The following is a 24,793-nucleotide window of genomic DNA, read 5'->3' as shown; positions in this document are numbered from 1 at the left end:
CACCTGGGAGGCCCAGATCAATTTATATGTTAGCTATTATCCTAATTATTAGATATAATGGTATTACCTGCTTAAGTTATTGAGTAAGAGGTAAATGGTATGGAGATCACTTTAGGACAATATCTGTTATTTTGGATGATTGTCCATTCTAGCTGTGAGATCATTATATTATCTGGAGAGAGGTAGAGGAAAGATTTCACAAAAATTTCAACTTTAGTGATTAACAATATATAACTTTTCCTTGATGGAATATAGGTTCAGAGCAGAGGGCATGAAGTTGAAAGATGAGAAAAGGAACTTGCTATAAACAGCAAGAAAGAAAAATGGCTATATTCGTTGAACATGTACCATATGCCAAGCATTGCTGTTGCTGCTGGCAATGCAAGAAAAAAAATCTGTTTTATCAACTTTTTCATAGTTAAAACAACCAAGCTGAAAAGTATCACCTTTTTCTTGTATCTTTTTTTAAATTTATTTTTAATTGGAGGATAATTGCTTTATAATATTGTGCCTAAAGATAACAATATTGTTATCTTTATCTAATAATTGATTTTCTCTTTTCCATTATTTCAACATAACTTAAACCACAGTATTTAACAAATTTTCTTAAATATGATTTCATAAAGGAAAAACCTGTTCTTTTTATCTTGTTACACATGAAAAACACACTTTGAAGGCTAAAGATAAGAAAATTGCTTGCTTAGAAAAATCCAATTTTTTCTTCTTCAACTGTTAAACTAAGCTACTCTCTAGATTTTCTTGGTATATTTCAAGTCCCACCCTCTTAATATATTACTTTATGTAAAGAGCAAGCTATTTTTGGCAAAACCATTTCATGACTAATATTTGTCATCATCTTTCAGTTTCCTGAGGAAATTATTAAAACAGTATACATTTTCCTGAACCATTTTACCAATTTTTTCTCACCTTCTGATTTTGTAACTAGAAACTGTTTGAGCTCAAGTTACAGGATGCTGTGAGTGACCTCACACAATACAGGCTTTCTCAACTATTGTAGTTTATAACACCAGGAAGGAAAAGCACTGTCTATTGACAAATCAGATTCTAATTTCAGACCTTTAAAGGTGCTTAGGTCTAAAACAACCTGATTCTGTACTTACATGTTTTAGTAGATATCCACTTGCCACAGCCAAAAGAAAGATAAGAATTCTGTTCAATGGCAATGATGATGACTTATGAACACAAACTAGTAGTAATCCTTTTGTAATTAGATCTGTTAAGACATCATCATTTGAAAACATAATAATTATTATTATCTCAGGGACCATGACAAGTGTGGGAAGGCATGCTTCAGAAACACATCTTAACAGCCAGTTGGTTGTTGCTGTGTACAGTTTGAAGCCACTGCATTCAGGAAGGACTATCACAATGTTTTTGTTTAAAATCTGATATTTAATGGCAGAATAAGGAATGGATTGAACTTCCCTGGTGGCTCAGAAGGAAAGAATCTGCTTGCAATGCAGGAGACATGGATTCTATCCCTGGGTCAGGAAGATCTCCTGGAGGAGGGCATGGAAACCCACTCCAGTATTTTTGCCTAGAGAATTGCATGAACAGAGGAGCCTGGTGGGTGTCGGTTCATGGAGTTGCAAAGACATGACTGAATGACTAACACTTGCACTTTCAAGGAATGAATGGGGCATATTTATATCCACTTATGAGTGAACTTGAAGGGTACATCTTCCCTCAAAATAATTTGGATACAAATTTTAGCTTTTCTATTTTGAGATCAAGAATTCCATGCACCCAAACTTTTTAAGCAGATCAAATATAGTTTTTTGAAGAGAAGGGTTGCTATTGGTACCTCTAAGTTGCAGTAAGGCAGCCTCTGACTCAAGAAGAATATGTCACGCTCATAGCTTTCAGGAATAGCATGAATCAGCCTTGTCACCTCAGATGCTAATTAGAATTTATTTCCCTGGAGGAGAACTTGCTCTCCGTTCAGTGACAATTCTTGCCCTGACATTTTTGCACCTGAGACCACTCTCCCAAGGAATAGCCTCAGGCATGCTTAGACAACCAGCTTCTGTGTCTTCTCTGTCTCTTGTATGAAATCAAGATTCTAGATGACAATCAGCAAGCTTCCCTTTTCCAAAAATATGGCAACTCCCACCATTTCCCTTATTTCTGTGGCTGCCAAAATTCAAGTGTTCAGTGATTACACCAGCTCATTCTGGGTCCTGCTCATCCCCACTAGATTTCTGCAACTAAAGTTTGTTTATTGAAGGCCTTTATAGCCCTATTTTAACTATAGGTATATATGTTAACTCTATGTGTGTATGAAGTATTTTAGGTAACCTAAAATCCTTTGTGAATGTGAATATATTTCAAAGTGTAAATTATAAATAACACTCCAAGGGACACCAAGTCTGAGTACATGACTGAATGGTTTCACATGTTGTCTACATGAGTTTCTGAATCATTACATTATTCATTCTTTGAGGTTATATCTTTGGCAAGTCATGAACTAGATGTGTAAAGCAGCTGTTAAATATTGAGTGTATCATGTGGGGCTGGTTATTTTAATGGATCTATTTTCTTTCTTGATCTCAAGACTGCCTGGAAGCACTGTCTGCTCTAACTCTGTCACAGCTTTTATGAGAGCTTAGATAAGGGTAAATCAACACAGATAAAATCCCATATTTAGTAAGGGAAGAGTTCTGTATTAAGGCTTTTATTGCCCTACGACTCTGTGATTCAAATATTACCGAACCTGTTTATATTCCGGAGTTTTGTTCTAATTTCTGTTGGTGTAATATGTCTAATATGATACAAAATGAAATGTTATTTATATCCCAGATTGTTAACATTGGACAAGAGGTAAGAATTGCAGTGTAAGTCTGACCGCTATTGAGTGACTGAGAAAACTTACAGCAAATATTTTGGAAACAAAGAAAAGGAAACTTTTACCTGGGGAAAATTAAGAAAAAAATGTTTGAAACCCAGTGGAGTTGGGTGTCTGCATGTTCTCAACTATATGGTTTAATTTTTAAATTAGCTTGCAAAGTACTTTAATTATTAAATAGCAAAAAGTGACTGACATTACTGAGGGATACAATGATGTCATTTGCATTAAATATTTAAACTTTCTGGATACGTGTCTCAGGTGATAAAGAAATGCTATTTGATTGCCTTCTATGTTTATTAACAAAATTAAGTTTTGTAGTTGCAGCTGTTGACAGGATTCTAAGAAATATGGCTTTACATTTGTTGGTCTAGATGAATTGTACATTGTTTTGATGTTAGGTATATTTTTAAAGACTTAGAGCAGCATTTTATTTTCTTAAAGGCAGCTGAGTAGAAATAAGAAAATTCTTTAGTAAGCATTAATTTAATATTTTTGTATAATGTGCAAGAGAAGTACTTATTACCCATTATTCTTATTTTGAGTATTTTAATCTGGTGAGTCAAAATTCTTTGATCCTTATTAGATTTAATTGACCTCAAAATAATAAAACAATAACCAATTAAGTTAGTGCTATAGCTTAATTTGGGGCTTCCCTGGCGGCTCAGACAGTAAAGAATCTGCCTGCAGTGTGAAGACTGAGATTTGATCCCTGGGTGGGGAGAATATGCTGAAGGAGGGAGTGGATACCCACTTCACTTTCCTTGACTGGAGACTTCCACGGACACAGGAACCTGGCCGGCTGTAGTCCATGGGGTTGCAAAGAGCTAATGCAAAGACTAATGCTTTCACTTTTCATAGCTTAATCCAGGGCTTCCCAGATGGCACTAGGGGTAAATAACCCCCTCTGCCAATGAAGGAGAAGAAAGAGATGTGGATTCGATCCCTGGGTCAGGAAGGTCCCCTGAAGAAGAGCATGGCAACAACCCACTCTAGTATTCTTGCCTGGAGAAACCCATGGACAGAGGAGCCTGGTTGAGCTACAGTCCATAAGGTTGTAGGGTTGCAAAGAGTCGGATGTGACTGAAGCAACTTAGTATGCATGCATAGTTTAATTCAAAATAATTATTTCAGTTTTAGGGATTTTACTCTGCTGAGGGAAAATAAAAGCACCCTACAGTGATTGTTATTGGCTTAATTTTCTCAATGTCATGGACCTGTACAAGTAGTTGATATTTTTTGCTTGTGGAGGTGACACATTTCTTCTTGCTTCAAATGTTTTGGGTCATTATGAAGCGGTCCAAAAATGCACATTTTTTAAAGCACCTGCTACATATACCAAGTAAATTGTATTACATACTAAAGTTCTGAACCAAATAATCCATGTTACTCAGCAATTTGAACATCTAGAAAAGTGTATTTAAAGCCTATGTATCCAATAATTAATTTCCACTTAAATTCAGTATGTGAATATTAATTAATTTTATGTTAAATTTTCATCTTTGATGTTTCAGCATTTTTATTACTTCTATACAGATTAGTTCTACTAAAACATTTGCAAATTTATTTTTAGTTTTTGTCATCAAAATCATTTAGTACACATGCAACATAAAAGCATTTATATAGATTATAATATAAATTTTATGTGATTAGTGAGAAAGCATTTAATCTAGGGGTACATAAATTTGCCATTTCTATCAATAATTTAAATAAAAGTTAGCATTTATATGCGCAAAAACAGTAATGGGAGAAAACCTACCACTGAATACTTTAGTTTGTATTTGCCATTCACTCAGAAATATTTTAAACTTATTGCTTGGATGAGCAAATTTATTTCCTTACTGAAAATGATCCACTTGCCTTTTTGTAGTTTAACCTCATTCTTAAAAGTCTATTTATATTTTTATTTTTTCAGTTTTATTGAAAAAACATTTCAGTTTTATTGATCATGTAAGCTTAAGGTGTATAGTTTGGTGGTTTGATTTATATATATTTTGAATAGTTACCATATAGTTTCAGCTGACACCCACCTTTTCATATAGACATGATAAAAAGAATAAGAAAGAAAATAAAATTTTTCTCCTTGTGATGAGAACTCATAGGATTTACTCTCTTAACAGCTTCCTGTATACCATACAGTAGTGTTAGCTGTAGTCATTAGTTAGTAGTTAGTTAGTTAGTTGTAGTAGTTAGTTAGTAGTAGTTAGTTGTTGTAGATTGCATCCCTATTAATACTTCTATTTCTGTGATATACTTTGTAATACTCTGGACTTCCTGGCATGTGCTTTATTTTAAACTAATGGCAATATAAGCTTTATTTTAGTGTAGGTGTCTATATTAACTAGGATACCTTCAGTTGCAAACAAGAAAAAACTTACTTCATATTTGGGTAAATAAAAAAGGGACTTTCTTAGTTTTCATGAATACAGCATTCAAATGCAGCCATGCCATGCCTGCTGCTCAGTCCTGTCCAACTCTTTGGGATCCCATGGACTGTAGCCCACCAGGTTCCTCTGTCCATGGAATTCCCAGGCAAGAATACTGGAGTGGGGTGCCATTTCCTACTCCAGGGGATCTTCCTGATCCAGGATTCAAACCAGCATCTCTGTACCTCCTGTATTGGCAGGCAGATTCTTTACCACTGTGCCACCTGGGAAGCCCACAATATTGAAGTAGATAAATGCTAAACTCCAGTACTAGATTATTTTTGTTGTCTTCCCTCCCTCTGCCAGCTATTCATAGCCAAGAGTTCAGATTCGCTCTTTCTCTTTGCTGTGATTTCTGCAGCTTTATTCTAGACTGGGTTTCCTTGTGGACCTAAGATTAGAGCCAGGCATTTTCTTGCTCAGGGCTAAAATAAGGGAACTCTGCTCCAGCTTTCCATAAGAGAATCCTGAGTCTGACTGATTGGGCCATCTTAACTCTCTTGTCCAAACTTGAGACACTAATTATATGTAAGAGAATGAAAAGTGTTGATTGTCTGAAGTCATCTGATACTCTTCCTGGAGCTAGACGATGAGGAGAGAAGTTCAATTTTGTTGGAATTACATGAACTATGTCAGGAAAGACACAGATATCTAGAGTATCTCTTAGATATTCCAAGAGGAAATTAGAATGCTTATTTAAAAAGTGGAAGATTTCAACCATAGCATCCATTTAAACTATGTATTTAAATCAACTGAAAAAAAAAAAAAAGTGGAAGGATCCTGGGTAGGCATCAACAAATACCTATTACCATATCCTGGGCATTCCATTAAAAAAAATTCATTTGCTTTCTTCAGTTTTAAAATTTCATTTACTTTCTTTTAAAATGCATTTGCTTCCTCTGTGTTTATTTAAACATTCATTTGACTTCTCATTTTTTGTTTGCAAATTAAAGAACATAAACTGTGTAATTATTCAGTAATGGCTTAACAATGTAATAAGGTATCTATTTACCTTTGTAAAGTAAAACATAGACATAAATGTTTTCAGTATTTTGGAGTTCTGTGAGAATGAGCAGAACATCACCAGCTACCTTAGCTCCTTTGTAGAATGAACTGGGTCTGTGTCACCTGTTAAATTTAAATTTTAAATGAGAAAGGAGAAAAGCACAAATCTAAGGTCTTTTTAGGGCTTCCCTTGTGGCTCAGCTGGTAAAGAATCTGCCCGCAATGTGGGAGTTCTGGGTTTGATCCCTGAGTTGGGAAGATCCCCTGGAGAAGGGAAATGCTACCCGCTCCAGTATTCTGGCCTGGAGAATTCCATGGACTGTATAGTCCATGGGGTCGCAAAGGGTTGGACACGACTGAGCGGCTTTCACTTTCACTTTCAAGCTCTTGATAGTTGTCAGGAACTGAGGGTAAACTGTTAGTCAGAAGCTGTTTATTAGGTGCTTACTGTGTACTCAGCAGAGGTCTCATTGCTGTGGAAGATTCTGAACAAGCGTGAGGCAGGAAGCTGCTTTAAAAAGTGTATCGGCTACCTGCAAAGTCCAGACAATCACACAAGAAAAGGTAAATAACAGAAGATGGTAGGCAATTCGGTATAACTTGTATGGAACAGGCTATATTCTAGAGGGGCTTCCCTGATAGCTCAGGTGGTAAAGAATTCCTCTATAATGCAAGAGACCTGAGTTCGATTCCTGAGTCGGGAAGACCCCCTGGAGAAGGGAATGGCTCCCCATTCCAGTATTCTTGCCTGGAGAATCCCATGGACAGAGGAGCCTGGTGGGCTACAGCCCCTGAGGTCACAACGAGTTGGACAGAACTGAGCGGCTAACACAAGCACATAGAGAGGAAGGTTGAAATTGGCTAAATTCTGTTAGTGACAAATTCTCAGAGGACTGAGCCCAGCCGTGAGAAGGAGCTAAGGTCTGCAGAGGGGAAATTGAGACAGAAGACTTTCCACATGGGGTTAATTACAACAATGGCGGAAGGTACAATTGAGCTTGGTGAGTGTAGAAATGCAGATGAGAGGCTGGTCTGGAATGACACTCTATTACACATTGAAGGTTTGTTCTTAATATGACAGTGGGTGAGGGTAGAAAAGGTCTTTGTCTTTATGACAAAAAGGTCTTTTGTCATAATCAAAAGGTCTTTGATTATGGTCAGTAAGGTCAGTCAGTGCAGGAAAGTGTTGAAAATAGTTTTAGAGAAATTGGTTCCTGTTGATGTATAAGGTACACTGAAGTGAGTAACTTGAAATATGTAAAATAGGTCATATGTTTTCTTGGTAATTTATCCATGAGAAGGTGACAAGAATGATTATGGGAATACAGTATTTTCAGTCATGTTTCTGATTGCTGGCAAAATCCAGACATGATAAAATACTGTCTGTCAAATTTGCTGCTAAAACACATGGCAGATTAGTGTAGTAGAAAGAACATGAGCTCTAGAATTGGTTATATGTGGGTTCAAATCCCAGCTCCATGTTGTAAGTGGTGTGAAAATTGAGGCACACTTCTTTTTTTTTTACCTTTTTTTTGATGTGGACCATTAAAAAAGTCTGTATTGAATTTGTTACAGTATTGCTTCTGTTTTATGTTTTTTTTTTTTTTTTTTTGGCCATGAGGCATGTAGGATCTTAGCTACCCAACCAGGGATTGAACCTACAACCCCTGCATTGTAAGGTGAAGCCTTATCCACTGGACCACCAGGGAAATCCCTAGTCATGCTTCTTAATCCCTGTGAATGTTAATTTCTTTGAGTCATATGGAGATATATTACTTATTTCACTCGGCTGTTAGGGTTAAATAGCAAATATAAAGTATGTAGCCTTCTTTCTCCTTAGCACCACTACCCTAAATTTCTTAGTCACTGGAAATAAAGACTGGAAGGATTCTTAGGCTTAAGAGTGCATTTGGACATTCTTCATCAAGCAAGTCACAGCATTTCTACTGACTCTAGTGGAGAGTCTGAGAGAAGGCTAGTTGTCCGATTACTAGAGAAAAGTCTGATCTCTGAGGCAGTGTAATCCTGGTTGAAGGGGGCAGCTGAGGGGAGAGGAGGGAGCACTGCATTTGGAGTCATTCAGGGTTCAGACCCTGACCATACCACTTGTGGTGTGCCCTTGGGTGAATGACTGTGGACGATGATCTTCTTTTTTTTAAATATTTATTTATTTGGCAGCGTGTGGCCTCCGTGTTGCATCATGTAGGATGTTTTGTTGCAGTACACAGACTCTCTAGTTGAGCCGCTCAGGCTTAGCGGCTCCAAGGCATGTGGGGTCTTAGTTCCCTGGCGCGGGACCAAACCCGAGTCCCCTTCAGTGCAAGGCAGATTCTTAACCACTTGACCAGTAAGGAAGCCCCAGCCATAGTCTTAAATGACCTTAATAACATAGGGTGGGGAGGAAACACGATGACATAGCAAACACTTCATAAAGTTTAACCTTCCTAGAAAAATTTAGTATTAATCGTTTTAGAGTCATGTAATAGTTTAGCTATAATCCTTTAGAGAGGACCTTTGGAGAAAAGATGGTTATAATAACATATAATATCCTAACCCTTGTAAGGAATCATCATGTTTAGATTATCTGAGAAAATTTATATGACATTTTAATTAATAAAATGCCTTCTTAACTACTAAGCAAGTGGATAATTGTATCTTTTGTTCTTTTGCCCTAAGCACACCCCTAAAGTACACAAAGTAGCCTTTATTTTTGTGACAGCAATTAGTACTTGTTGGCTTTTTACATCCTTTGCAGCTGCGCATTTATGGTATTTTAGGCAAATAATTTGAATCATCCTGACTTTAAAGCTATGTGATAATTTGGGGATGCTTTCTAACCTTATGTCTCATAATGTTAATTCAAAAGAAGAAGATGATACATAGTATTTGGAATAGAAACTAGAGGAGTAATTCCTAACCAGTGCTAACTGGTATATGACAAAGAGCCTCTGAGCACGTCATAGCTGAGGCTGCTGAAGAATTCTGCTCTGTGAAAAAGCTAAATCTTGATAGTGACCTTCCTGCAAAAGACAGAAGGTTTCATCGAAAAGGAAATTCTAATTTTGCTGAGTTCAAACCCAGAGTTATTTATGTGCTCAGTCGTGTCCGACTCTTTGTGGCTCCATGGACTGGAGCCCGCCAGGCTCCTCTGTCTTTGGGATTTTCCGAGCAAGAATAAAGCAGTGGGTTGTCATTTCTTTCTCCAGGGGATCTTCCCTACCCAGGGATAGAACCCACGTCTGCCGCCTCTGATGTCTCTTGCATTGACAGGTGGATTCTTTACCACTAGCGCCACCTGGGAAGCCCAGAGCTATTTATAGCCATTACCATTTTCTACTTTTAGGACTGATTGTGTAACTTGTTGATGAGTTTTCCAGTAGATATGGAGAGTTTATGTAATGTTTTTATCCACTGGCAAATGACACAGGCAATTAAGAGTATTATAAATATTTAAAGCTGTGGTTTTCAAACTCTCTGAAATATAGATTGCTCCATGTAAGCAAATGTATGCAAACTGCCTACTTCAGTCATGTCTTCTTATTAATGCAAAGACTATATCATTTTTAATTGCAAAATACTAAAGGAAAAGTAACACGTGACTATGGAATTATGCTGCTCTGTCTTTGTGTTTTCAAACAGCGATAACTTACATAAAACTCGCTATTCTACTAGGAGGGACCCTGGAACTCTACAGTTTACAAATGACTGTCCTGGTAGTCTGGAAATAAGGAAGACATTGTTGAACAGTTGTAACTCACTCAACATCAAACAGAGGACCCCTGTTTAATATTTTATTTTCAAAGTTCTTAGGTTAGATAGCATTTGAAGAAAGTTATATGATTAGAAAATTTGAAAAAAACAAAACAAAATTAGGATCTGAATTTCTTTTGTAAACAAAAAGGGAGTAGTTTAGAATAAGAGCGGTAACAGATGTCGTCGGCAAGGTAGGCCATGGCCAGATCGTGTATGACTTTGTTGGACGTTGTGTCAGTTAGTTATTGCTATGTAACAAATTATCCCAAAACTTCATGGCCTAAAACAGTAATAAACACATGTTATCATTACAGTATATGTGAATCAGGAATTCATTAGTAGCTTACCTGTGAAATTATGGCTCAGAGTCTCTTATGAGGCTGAAGTGAAGATGCCAACCAGGGCTTTCCTAGGGCTGGAGGATTCACTCCCAAGGTAGCTTTCTGTCTCATGGTTGACAAGTAGGTGCTAATCGTTGGTGAGAAGTTTCAGTTCTTCCTCTTTTGAGTCTCTCCACAGGCTGTTTGAATGTTAACATGACATGGCAGCTCATTTCCTTCAGAGCAGACAACCCAAGAGAGACCTAGTAATAGGATAGGGACTAAAAACCGTGGCCTCAGGAGTCACACATCATCAATTCCACCGTAAACAGTGCATTGGAAGCAAAGTACTAAGTTGGCCCACACTTGAGGGAAAGAGAATTAGGCTCCACCTTTTGAAGGGAGGAGTGTCAAAGAATTTGCAGACCCATTTTGTTTTACTTTTGTGTATGAATTTAAAATTTTTACTTATATTTTTATTTTTTAAGGTACCGTTGCTAACAACGCAGTTCTTCTCCAAAATTCTGTCATGATATATAACATAAGATTTGAACTTTTAGACATATGCAGTGCTCCTTTTTGGTAAATTTTTATTTTATATTGGAGAATTGTTGATTGATTTACAATGCTGTGTTAGTTTCCATTGTACAGCAAAGTGATTCAGTTATACCTATGTCTATTCTTTTTGGGGATTTTCGTATACATACCACTACATATAAAATAGATAATCAATAAGAACCTACTTTACAGCATAGGAAGCTCTACTCAATATTCTGTAATAAACTTTATGGGAAAAGAAGAGGTAGACATATTTTAAAACCAGGACAGACATAAAAAAAAATCTTGGGTCCTATTCCACTTTATTGATTCATCCATTTACCAGCTATTTAACCTCTACCACAAGTTAAGCATTGCTATGGGTGTGGATAAGGCCTCCCAGGGAGGGTGACACGTGTCAGGGCTTGAAAGATGAGAAGGAAAGGGTTAGTTATCACAAGCATCTTTGCCTCTGCTGTGCCATTTACTTCCTACTGACCTTCTGTTCCAGGCTTCCCAGGTGGCTCAGTGGTAAAGAGTCTGCCTGCCAATGCAGGAGATGTGGCTTCGACCCTTGGGTTGGGAAGATCCCCTGGAGAAGGGAAGGGCAACCCACTCCAGTATTCTTGTCTGGGAAATCTCATGCACAGAGGAGCCTGGTGGGCTACAGTCCTTGGGATCAAAAGAGCTGGATATGACTTATCAACTAAACAACAAACCTTCTGGTCTCTGCTTAACCTCTTTCGCTGCCCTGTCCACTTGAAAGTTCACTCAGTCTCAGGGTTAAAATTTCCTCAATTGTAAAATGATGAGTCTCCTTTTAGATACTACATTTTCATCTAGAAAAATAGGATAGTTTTTTTAATCATTGAAATATACTTAATTTTAGCAACATAGAACTGAAATTAAGAACAAATAAAATGATAATGAGCAGTTATAGAGAAATTAATTTATACACCATTTGAAGTTTCCACAATCATTGTCTACTATTTTAGCTCACTCTTGATTTATAAAATTACCCAAAGTTTATCTTTAGCTGGGTAGTAATATGCTAAATGTGAACTGAAGTTTTGTTAGGAGCCTAAGAGATCTTTGAATTTTTTCTTTTAATTTTTAGACCTGTAAGAATCTTTTGACTTTTCACACAAAAACCACATCTCTTGAGAGATAGAGAAAATGAAACAAGAAAAAAAAAAGCTGCAAAGAACATTTCATTTTCTCTAGATCTACCCTCTTGATTTCATTAATTCCTAATTTCCTCTCAGATCTGTGTGCTTAGGCCAATGATACCATTTTTCAATGTTAATCGCTCACTCTTTAGTGCTCTGAGAGCATTTTATTCATGTTTCTCTTTTGGCAATTATAATATGTCTTGTGCTATGATTCTGTATCTGTGTAGTAATCAATGAATTCTGTTGCATTTTCTGCTCTTGAGGGCAGGAACAATATTATATTCATAATTGTTACTCTCAAAGCACCTGCTGCTGCTGCTGCTGCTAAGTCGCTTCAGTCGTGTCTGACTCTGTGCGACCCCATAGACGGCAGCCCACCAGGCTCCCCCGTCCCTGGGATTCTCCAGGCAAGAACACTGGAGTGGGTTGCCATTTCCTTCTCCAATGCATGAAAGTGAAAAGTGAAAGTGAAGTCGCTCAGTCATGTCCGACCCTTAGCGACCCCATGGACTGCAGCCCACCAGGCTCCTCTGTCCATGGGGTTTTCCAGGCAAGAACACTTGGAGTGGGTTGCCATTGCCTTCTCCCTCAAAGCACCTAGTCCAGTGCTAAAGTGAAAAACTTTAGAACAAATCTGGTGCTGTTAAAAAAGACCTTTTTTTGAAGTTTTCATGATTATAAAAATTATTTATGATCTTAGAAGATAACTGAACTTCAATATGTATAACCTTTTAATCATTATGTTATGCACCTGAAACTAATATGTGTCAATTATATCTAATTTTTAAAAAAATACCTATTGAATTGAATAGTAACATTGACTCTTATGTTAAGATAAAAGTGATTTTGTATAATCAACCATTTCAAATCATCCAACTGATAAATCTTAATTTGTGTAATAGAAGAATAAGGTTATATGTTCTGGCACAATTAAGTCTGAAAAGTTAAGATTTGTTAAAAATTGGTGATAATGATAGTTCTTAGAGTTTTGGTCCTTATCTAAAACTTTGATTCTAATCCATTCATTACTTTTCATACTCACATTATCTGTTGCTGTATAATTTCTTTGCAATGACATACAGGTAGCAATAGATTAATTCCATTAAAATGTTCCCAAAACTGCAATAAATCTACATTTGATAGGAAAATTATTAGCTCATATTCATTAAATTTCCCCAAATAATCCAATTACCAAAAAAATTTCTCTCCAATGACTAAAACCTCATTATTGGTTCATAGTTATATCACTAATGAAAGTAGGAAAAATATTTTTGGTAATATTGCAAGTGTTTCAGTTCTCCAAAATATAATTTCTGGATTTGAAGAAAGGTCTTATAACTTTTCAATAAATCTGAGAAATGTTATAATGACTAATAAATCATGCAGACTGAAACCACTTCCAATCTTTAAGTGGCATATAAATACATATAAATAGTTAATGACAGTTCAAAATCCCCAAATCATATTAAATGTTTCTAATCCTCATTTCTCATCTGAATTATGACAAAAACCTTCTTTCTACTCTTCCAGACTATTCTCTGACCACTTTCTAATTCATCCTCCCCATTCTGGCAACTTAATCTCTTTAAAATGCAAATATGAACATGCCAAACCCCTGCTTAAAACCCTTTGTGTGTGCATGCGAAGTCACTTCGTTCATGTCCGAATCTGTGTGACCTTGTGGACTATAGCCTGCCAGGCTCCTGTGTCTGTGTCTCCAGGCAAGATTACTAGAATGGTTTGCAATGCTCTCCTCCAGGGGATTTTCCCAGCCCAGGGATCGAACATGCATCTCCTGTCTCCTGCACTGGCAAGCAGATTCTTTACTACTAGCGCCACCTAGGAAGCCCTAAAACCCTTCAGTGACTCCCAAGACTTTAGAATAAAATTCAGATGCCTTAGTGTGGTGGATGGGTGCTGATCCCTGCCCGTCTCAGCCTGTTCTCCTCACTTGTCACAGTGAATTTTCTGGAAATCCCTATAAGGTCAGGATTTTCTCTTCTCGTGGGCTTTCCTCTGTTTGGAAAACCTTCTCTACTTCTGTGCCTAAATTCTGTGTCTTTAAGCTTAGCTCAAGCCAAATCACTCCTAAATTCTGTTTTTTAGCTTAGCTCAAGCTCAAGTGACACTCCAAGCATCACTCCCAGGGTTTCCTTCATATATAATTTTTTTATCCAGTTGAGTTCTGTGTCCCTTTATGTTCTCCTTGTATCCAACACATAATTTTTTTTTAAAGAAACTTAACTAGATATGTGTCAACTGAATTGTAATACTATAGTTTGCTTACTTGTCCATCTCAGCCTCTGGACCACGAACTCCTCATAAACAGGGAGCCTTCATTTCTGAATCACTGGAACTGAGAACAATGCCTGGCAGTGAAGTCACCAAACATAGTTTTGTTTAGTGAATAAATATAAATGAATGGCAAATAATTAATAATTGCTATGGAGAGGAACAGCATTCAAAATATTTAATAACCAATTGGTAGAGGCTTCTGTTGGTCACCTTGGAACTACTCTGACAACAAATATTTAATTTATTGTATTTATTTATTTTTAAATATGTATTTATTTCTTTGTCTGTGCCAGGTCTTAGTTGTGGCATGCAGGATCTTTAGTTGTGGAATGTGGGATCTAGTTCCCTGACCAGGGATTGAACCCAGGCCTGCTGTATTGGGAACGTGCAGTTTTAACCACTGGACCACCAGGGAAGTCCCTCTGACTTTTTGATACCAACAAGGAGGAAATATGTATACTTTGATGCCTACATGCAGTCAGACTATTACAGAAAAACATGGAGACATAATTTATTGGAAAGTACTTGTATACATGGACACAGGAGCCAATAATTCCGTGTTGAGGAACTATCAATGTAGGAAGATAAAAGCTTCCCTATAAAATTGACAGTGGTGTTAAAGTGTTGCCGTGTCCTTTCCCAATTACCCAGAGATGTGTTTCATATTGTCTGGTAGACTAATTCTTACTAGATAGCATCAGTAAGTGAAGGAAGGGTAATTTCCAACATCTTTAGCACCTGTAGTAAACCTTTACTGCCTTCTTACTTCACACATTTAGTAACAGTAAATAGCTCCCTTTCCTTCTTAGCAAAGATGATGTCTTAGCTCATGTGTCCTTCATCTTTTCCATACACTATCTCAAATATTGCAAAAGCTGATTAATCCCATTTTTCAATTTCTGTCCCCTACCATCCCAAACCAAGGCATTTGTGGTCACCAGAGTGACCTTTCCGAAATGCAAATGTGATCCCTGCCAAAAACCATGTAGTTTTCTGCATCGCCTATAACAAAGTCCTAAAGGTAGTTTAAAAAAAAATTTTTTTTTTTAATGCGTGTGTGTTGATTTCATATCTGGAGACTCCACTTCAGGGGAGGCAGCGTAGTCCCTAGGCTTTCTTACAAGTTTCACAGGAGATTCTATGACACAGCCAGGCCGAGAACCACACATCCACAGGATCAGGTCCTTTGTAGGGAAGAAGATTCTCCATGGACTGCCTCCTGTTTGTTGCTTCCAGTTCACTTAATACCTGTAAGATTTTGGCAAGGTTACCTAATACTTGAGACCTAGCTGCCTTATTGCAAATGGGGATAATAATACCAGTGTTATAGCACAGTTTAAAATATTTGAGATAGTATTGGGCCTTTTAATTTAACACCTGAACTGAGACTCTACTAATAATTACTCCAAGATACTATTCCTAGACTTAGACCATCCCAGGCAACTGAGACATGTGGTCATAGTAATTTGAAGCCATATATTCAAAGCATTTCTCACAGTGAATGATATATAGCGTGTGTTCAATAAATCATTTTTATTTTCATTGTTCTTCTCATCTGCATCCCACACTCTGCTGGAAGCGCTTGCATGCTGAGGTTGTGGCACAAAGAGCAAATGGTGATCAGGGTGCCCCCTAACCAAGATCCTGGACATTTGTCATTGCCTTTCTCCCCTAGACACTATACACTGTCACCCTTGATATTTCTCTGTTTTTTATATTTTCCCTTTTCTTGTCCATTATTCTAGTCTACCATTAATGCTTACAGGGCCCAGGACAACAGTGCAAAAGAGGTCTACTCATAGCATATTTTTAAATTAAAAGTTATGTATCAAGCTAATACACTATCAAATCCTCCTACATTTTCCCCAGTGGCTCAGCAGTAAAGAATCTGCCTGTGATGCAGGAGACACAGGTTCAATCCCTGGGTCAAAAAGATCCCCTGGAGGAGGGCTTGGCAGCCCACTCCAGTGTTCTTGCCTGGAGAATCCCATGGACAGAAGAGCCTGGTGGGCTACAGTCCATAGCGTTGCAAAGAGTTGGACATGACTGAGGCAACTAAACACGCCCACATCCTCCTACATTGATAAATATATCTTTCTAGCGATATGATAAGTCCGAATTTAGACTTCTTAAAAACCTGCGAGTTCATTCTGTGCAGGATTGGGACTGATTCTGGACTTTGGCCCCCTCCCCTTCCTCACCCTGGGCTCCATCCATGCCGCAGGAACATCATGTGTAAAGGTACAGACATGCCAACCTGTACAGCCAGGCTCTGTTCATCCGTTACTTGCACTCTTTCTCACAGAAACATCTAGTAGCGTGTGTTAGACTCCTGTTGCTGCTGTCATAGTTATCACAAGTTCAGTGAGTTAAAATAACAGAATTCAGTCTTCGTGTATTAACACGTGTATGCAGTCTGGAAAGATGGTGCTGATGAGCCTATCTGCAGGGCAGCAGTGGAGTTGCAGACATAGAGAACAGACTTGTGGACACAGTAGGAAGGAAGGAGAGGTGGGATGAATGGAGAGAATAGCATGAAAACATACACGTTACCATATGTAACATAGATAGTGGGAATTTGCTGTATGTCTCAGTGAGCCGAAACCAGTGCTCTGCGACAACCTAAAGGGGTGGGATGGGGTGGAAGGAGGGAGGGAGGTTCAAGAGGGAGGGGACATATGTATACCTATGGCTGATTCATGTTGATGTATGGCAGAGAGCAACACAATGGTATAAAGCAAGCATCCTTCAATGAAAAATGTCAAACTGTAGTAAAAAAAAAAAAACAACCCACAATTTATTCTTTTATTATTCTTTTATAATTTTAGAATTCTGAAGTCTAAAATCAGTCCTATAAGGTTAATGTCAAGGTGCTGTCACTGCTGATTCCTACTGAATGCTCTGAGTAAATCTCTCCTTTCTGACCTGCTGCCTCCCTCTTGTAAAAACCTTTTGTGATTACATCAAGCCCACCACCTGGGTAATTCAGGTTAATCTCCTCATCTCAAAATCTTTAACTTGGTCACATCTGCAAAATTCCTTTTACCATTATAGGTAACATTTACAAGTTCTGGGGATTAGGATGTGGACATATTTGAGGACCACTACTCAACCATCTTAGACTTCCCTGGTAGCTCAGACGGTAAAGCGTCTGCCTACAATGCGGGAGACCCAGGTTCGATCCCTGGGGTTGGGGAAGATCTCCTGGAGGAGGAAATGGCAATCCACTCCAGTATTCTTGCCTGGAAAATCCCATGGACAGAGTAGCCTGGTAGGCTGTACAGTCCATGGGGTCACATAGAGTTGGACATGACTCAGCGACTTCACTTTCACTTTCACTTTCACTCAACCATCTGCAGGGTGTGCCTGCCAGTGGACCCTTGAGAGGGTGATCCGAAGGAAGAAGTCTGAGACAGCACTGAAACACACTTGGGGCTGCATGGGAGGGGACTCTGGGTGTCTGCATGTCTGATGTGTGATCTGAGGCAGAGGAGCTGCAGGATCAGAGAGGGCATGTCCCCTTAGCCTTCTGGATCCCTTACCCTGGTCAGCAAGAGGAGGTCCCTTTAAAGTCCATGACCCAAGACAAGCCTAAGGATGGCCCATTGCTCCTTCCCCCTGCCATCTGGCAGCCACAGTCGATTTACCTTTCTCCTGATCCACATACAAGGTTCTGTCTGAGGGAAACATGTAAGCAAATTATTTTATTCTGTTCAAAGTTCTTTTTCTCTTTTGGTATCTCTGCCTTTTACTTGTCGTGAAAGAGCCCCAGTCCACACCCACTCATTGTTTGTAACCATCCTCACTGGCTTTCCCTTCCTTTGAATCTCTAATTCCATCCTTCCGCCACCTCTTCAGTTCTTAAAATACACAAAATTTCACCTGTTTTCTATGTTTTTTAAAAAAATATGCTCTCCAACTAGCAAGTTATTCCCGAATCCTACAAAACTGTCAGTTCATTCCTCTTGTAATATTTCTTTGTTTTAAAATTTCCACCATCATTTGAAACCTACAAATTTTCCTTTGTAATCAGATTTTAAATTACTTTTCTTATTCCACTTGTATTTGTGCGTGCATGCTCAGTTGCTCAGTCATGTCTGACTCTTTGTGACCGCATGGACTGTGGCCTGCCAGGCTCCTCTGTCCATGGGATTTCCCAGGCAAAAATACTGGAGTGGGTTGCCTTGCCTTCCTCCAGGGGATCTTCCCCACCCAGGGATCAAACCCACGTCTCCTGCACTGGCAGATGGGTTCTTTCCACTGAGCCACCTGGGAAGCCCATTCTACTTATACCCTTGTGTATTTATATTTTGCTGTATCTTGACCATTTTGAATAATGTTTCCACACTTATACAATGTATACGGAAGAATTTTTCAAAAAAGCTATTTTTCTTTCCTTGTAAGTTTTTGAAACTCCCTGAAGTTTCATCTGTATTTTTACTTCTCATTAATGCATTCAAGTTTTAAGGGAACCAACTGTGTTTAAGATTCTGACATAATTTTGAGAGAATATTGTTTTGGTAGTTTATGAATTATTTCATGTGTTTTTAAAAATAAAGCTTTATGGGTTTTTACCTTAATAAAAGATTACATATTGCAAAGGTTCTAATGAAAAGAAAATTTGCCAGTTTAAACTTAGTTTGAAATTCATTTATAAAATGTAAATGCTTTGAAAAAACTATGACTACATGATATTGTCAAATTACTGTAGTATGTTCTCCAGGAGGGCAGATGTCTGTCTTGTTTGTCATCATTTCCCAGCAATGGCCCAGATACCAGTGCTTGGATTTTTGTAAATAATTGAGTAAATGAATATGAGAATTAACGAATAATAGAATTTCAGAATGGAGGGTTCAGTATAAATCATGCTACCTCAGGCAGAACATTGAAATACAGATTTTAAACCAGATTTATAATTTCTCCCAGCCTATTTTAATATGAGTAATATTTCATACCTTTAAGAGGTTAAAATGTGTATATTCAAGATAATGGTCATCTGTTTAAATGGCTTATGAATTGATAAATATAGGAGATATTACATTAACATTGCTTTATATAGATAGTATATATAATGAGAATTCTATATACTATAGAATTATATAGATATTTAGGCACTAAGTATCTTTAGTTTTAACACAGTGTTGGGTGATAAGAAATGTGAATCTCTGATACTGAAATGAAGGCAGGAAATGAGGGGGCTATTTCTTCCATTTCTCCTCCTTTGAAATATCATAGGTGGGAATTGGTTAACTTTGATTTTGTCTAATTTTATGGTGGTAAGTGCAGGTATGATTTCTTCAGTGTGAAGGTATGTTATTAGTTTCAACATTTCAGAATTTTTCTCCATAGTATTCATTCTTTCCTTGTCTTGTATTCTTCCTTGGTTTAAACTTGACAAATGATTGAAGACCCCTGTTTCACTGTTTGTCCTCAGAATGGCTTCACTCCTTTATACATGGCTGCCCAAGAGAATCACATTGACGTGGTGAAATATTTGCTGGAAAATGGAGCTAATCAGAGCACGGCTACTGAGGTAAGACTGTCAACTCTAAAGACGTGAATTTTTTAATCTTAGTGTCCATTTTCTTTGTATCGAGCTGTAAAGGGTCTCCATTATCTTTCCTTTAGGAATGTTTATGTCACTATTGTAATCTACAACAGTGGCCATGAACGAACAATCCAATGCACCGTTCAATGAGTTTATAATTTGGGATTCATATCAATTTATTCTTATGTGAAATCACGCTTCCATCAATTTTGCCATTCTGTAGCTTTTTTGGAGCTTTATACCATTCTAAAATCAAATTACAGTAAATTCTACCCATCTCTTTTCATCAATATTTTATCTTTGTTAGGATCTAATACAATTTCTTAAAGGAACTTTTTTTAGTGATAAGCACTGATTCATAGTTCTTTGTATTTGTACAGTTTAATGTGGAATAATAGGACATCAGAAAGCTGTTCGTATTTCTGAAGTTCAAATTATGACGTGGTTGTATGACTGTGGTTATGGCAGCAACTGAATAGAATGTTCAAAATCAATTCAGTCTCCAAATGTTCAGGACATCTAGACATAAAATGGTTTTGAAATGAGCCAACATCGTGTATCACTTTGCTTTCCTTATGTGTGTCCTCCAATAAGCAGAACCTGCCTTGTATTTTCCTTCTGATTTTTGCCCTAGGCAGATTAAGGAGTGAATTTAGTGACTATTTGGAATAGTGATTTGTACATGATGGTCAGGATGTTTTTGAGCTTGGGGAAAATGCTCAGGGTCGCTGGAAGATTGGAAGTAGGTGACACAGGAGAGGAAGGGAGGAGACCTCCACTGGGACATGCCTCTCCTCACCCTTTTCAATCAGCTTTAACTTCCCTGGTTCATGATCTGTGGCTCCACTGACAAAATTGTAAAACTCCTGGCCTGGAGTGAAAGATGACTAATAGAAACTGTCTTGTTAATTTTTAATGTCTGAATGACCTCCTTTATGGGCAGTTAAATCTCCAGATAAAATAAACACAAAATCCCTTCTACCCTGCATTGTGGGGAGAGGTCATTATAATCTGCTGAATTCATGTTCAGGCCCTTTGACAGAAAACTTTTTGTGGAGCCTCAGAGTAACTTTCTGACAGCTTATTCTCATTAGTTAAAAACAATCCCAAGACATCACTATTAATGAGACCACGTTTCCTGCTTATGACTGGAAAATACAACCACCTAGTGTGAAACAATTTCATGTTCTCTACTCAGCACACAGAGTTTACACTCTTATCACGTGAGTACAGCGTGATTTTTATAATTATGATTTTATTGTTGATTTTATGATTTTCTGAGACACTAATTCTGTCAATGAGTGGCATGTGGATATCCTCAGGCAAAGCTTGGGTAACAGTAATAAGACTATATCTCTGCGTCACATCCTCTGAGAATTGTAGCTAAGTATGGTTATCTGCATTTGTTTTCTTTTATTTCCTTAAAAACAGAATCATTTACCTAGAGAAATCTTTACACTACAGAAGTCTCCCTGTCATATAGACTTACTATTTCCAGTGTATGGTTTAGGGAAGCGCAGCCTGCCAGAACTCTCAGCTGTCTCATGGCTCCTCCAGACTAGATCTCTGTACCATCTCAGTCTGTTTCCAGAAGTATTAACACCTTTGTATGTATGTCGCATTGGTTGAGTCCATGTCACACTGTGGTTCTCAGAAACTGAAAATGGTCTTTGATTTCCACACCGAAGTGTGGCTCTTGCAAGTCAGTCGCATGAGGTTTTGAATCCTGGTTTAGACTCATTTATGCCTGTTGTTTCATTTTTTAATCATTCGCATTGGGAGTCCTCAGTTGTGTCCGACTTTTGCAACGTCATGAACTGTAGCTGCCCAGGCTGCTCTGCCCGTGGAATTTTCCAGGCAAGAATATTGGAGTGTGTTGCCATTTCCTCCTTCAGGGGATCTTCCCAACCCGGGGATCCATCCCATATCTCTTGAGTCTCCTGCATTACAGGCGGATTCTTTACCACTGAACCACCGGGGAAGCCCCCTTAATCATTTAAATAACTCTAATTTTTCCTGAGTGGACATATGTAAACTTAATTGGTTATTCCACACCACTGGCCTTAATGGTTATCAGAAAATGCACTAACAGAAAACTCTTTGCATGTTTCCCTTTAGTCTATTTGGCTTCCCAGGTGACACAGTGGTAAAAAATCCACCTGCCAATGCAGGAGATGCGAGTTTGATCCCTAGGTTGGGAAGATCCCCTGGAGGAAAAGATGGCACCCCACTCCAGTATTCTTGCCTGGAAAATTCCATGGACAGAGGAGCCTGTCAGACTACAGTCCTTGGGGTTGCAAAGAGTCAGACATGACTGACCATGAACGGATGCATGCTTTAGTCTACCATTCTGTGAATAAATAACATCTTCACAGTGATTTATAGTTGATACTATGTGATATTTTAGGCTGTATTGCTAAATACCTACAACCATCATGTGTGCATGTATGAAAATACCTAAAGAAGACACCCTGAACCCATTAAGAGCCATAATTTGCAAAAATTATTAAGCAAGACATTATGATCAGTTTATCAGATAGTTATGAGATCATTCAGTATGGCAGGGAAACTCATATTTGAAAAGAAATATTTAAAGTTTTGAAATTTCCCATAATTATGGCAATTGGCATTGGTAAATAGATGGTGAAAAATGAAGCTTATTGAATTTTAATATTGGTTTCCTTTTCATAGAGTTAGTGGAGGTACTTGAAAAAAAAATGTCAAATATTTACCCTTCTTCCATGAAGTGTAGATTAGAATGAAATCATGTGGTGGAGATTCAAAGTTAAATTTTCTGCAGGGAGTTATCTGTCCATCCAGTATCATTTTTATAATTTTCTACTTTCTTCTTTCTTCCTATATGTTACCAAAGTTGAAGGCTAGGAATTTTTTAATCAGGCCCTGTACTGTCAGCAAATGCCTTGTCTCTAAGAAAAAAATAAAGTTCACACTCTTAATATAAACTATCCCAGTGTTGCGGGGGAATCAAATTAAATATGTATATGATAATGAGACTGTTCTTTCCTCCTTCGCAGAGGACTCAATTTGTGCCAAAGTTCCGAATTTAGGCTACTCTCTTTCATCTTACAACATTCATGCTTTCCTCTTCCATTTCATTAAGTAATGTGTTTATTTGAAATTCAATTCTAATTTAAAAAATTCAGTCCTTATTGTGGTAGTGCATATATGATACGTACATTTGAGGAAAACAATTTTCCCTCCAAAGTCTACAGTTACCTTTTTAAAAAATTAACTAATGAATTTATTTTGGGTTGTGCTGGGCCTTCGTGGCTGCGCGAGCTTTTTCTCTAGTTGTGGCAAGCGGAGGCTGCCTTCGTTGCCTTGCGCAAGCTTCTCATTGTGGCGGCTTCTCTTTGCATGGAACCCGGGCTCTGGGGCTCCTGGGCTTCGGCACGTGTGGCCTGTGGGTCAATAACTGCAGCTCCTGGGCTCTAGAGAACAGGCTCAATAGCTGTGGTGTGTGGGCTCAGGGGCTTACGGCATGTGGGATCTTCCCAGACCAGGGATCAAACCCGTGTCTCCTGCAGTGGCAGGTAGGATTCTTTACTACTGAGCCACCAGGGAAGTCCCGCAGTTCCCTTTTTAAAAATTACCTTTGGAAACCAATGGAGCAGTTAGATGTGGTTCAATAGCCATTGTCTCTGGTATGCATTTGTTAGATGTACCATCCAATTCCCCTTGTCTCCTCTAGGAATGGAAACTTTTAACTCTGAGACTTGTTTTGAAGCTTTTGTGAATTAAGGGAGGTTTTCACATTAACAGAGCCTACAGTATATTTTTTTTCTACTTGTCACCTTTCCATTTTTGAATACATGTTTCTAGACAGAAAATATAGCTTCCCAGTTTTTTAGCATGGTTATCCATCTCCCGCTAAGACTCCTCTCACTTTGATGATCTGTGCTATTTCTTTAATTTTTTTTTTTAAGATTCAAAGTGAAAGACTGATTTTCTACATTATTTAGCACACTTTTATATTCAGAAGACAATATAAAATTCAACTAAGTGCAAAATTAATTAGCCTTATTTGCAGAAGAATTTTAGATCATATTATATCCCAGGTTCCCCAAATTAATTGGTAATAGACCATTCCATTAACAGTTGTTGTTTTCCCTGATCAATACAGAGATATTTAGCGACTTGCAAAGTTAATCATGTCATTTATTTCCCTGTGTTGGCTACCGTATCAGTCAGACCTGGTTTTCATTATTTCTCCCCTTCCCACAGTTTTCTTTCTATAAGCAGGCATCACTTTGGTTTGCTTCTATTTTTATTTTCAGATTCAAAACATAAGTGAGCATATCCTGTGTGCAGTATGCTTCATTAGGAAATGCAGATGTTTTTTAAAAATACATAGAATAGACATTTAAAAATATCTGATGAAGCCAGTACATAGTGTGATAAATGACTCTAAGTTGCTTCAATCTTCACAGTAATATTTATTCCTTCCAATGTTTTTGTCAATCTTAATCTTTAATTTGAAAATTAGATGCACTGTTTCTTAGAGTTGACTCCCAGGCTTCCCAAAGTTGATGGAAATTTTTTCCTTCTGTTTTCCCAGGATGGCTTTACGCCCCTGGCGGTGGCGCTCCAGCAGGGTCACAACCAGGCAGTGGCCATCCTCCTGGAGAACGACACCAAAGGGAAAGTGAGGCTGCCAGCTCTGCATATTGCAGCCAGGAAAGATGACACCAAATCTGCCGCCCTCCTGCTTCAGAACGATCACAACGCTGACGTCCAATCCAAGGTAAAAGCTGCCCGTATTTGTGGACAGGAACTCTTCAGCTGCCGGCTTCCTCCTGGGGGATGATAAAGAAGTAGGCCATGGTGATGATGCAAAATTACTTCTGGTC

General features: G+C 38.0%; 1 protein-coding gene across 50 annotated transcripts in view; it reads left to right on the top strand.

Annotated features, from left to right (window-relative positions):
- Positions 1-24,793, top strand: part of ANK2 (ankyrin 2) — a 684,658-nt gene that overhangs the window by 518,552 nt on the left and 141,313 nt on the right. For all 50 annotated transcript variants that reach the window (XM_043870793.1, XM_043870810.1, XM_043870785.1 and 47 more), the window contains 2 exons: positions 19,809-19,907; positions 24,502-24,687. In XM_043870793.1, the coding sequence (XP_043726728.1) occupies positions 19,809-19,907; positions 24,502-24,687 (285 nt within the window). The remainder of the gene's footprint in view (positions 1-19,808; positions 19,908-24,501; positions 24,688-24,793) is intronic.

This window comes from Cervus elaphus, chromosome 17, assembly GCF_910594005.1.
Source record: "Cervus elaphus chromosome 17, mCerEla1.1, whole genome shotgun sequence".
Classification (NCBI taxonomy): Eukaryota; Metazoa; Chordata; class Mammalia; order Artiodactyla; family Cervidae; genus Cervus; species Cervus elaphus.
This window is presented reverse-complemented; position numbering and strand designations above follow the sequence as displayed.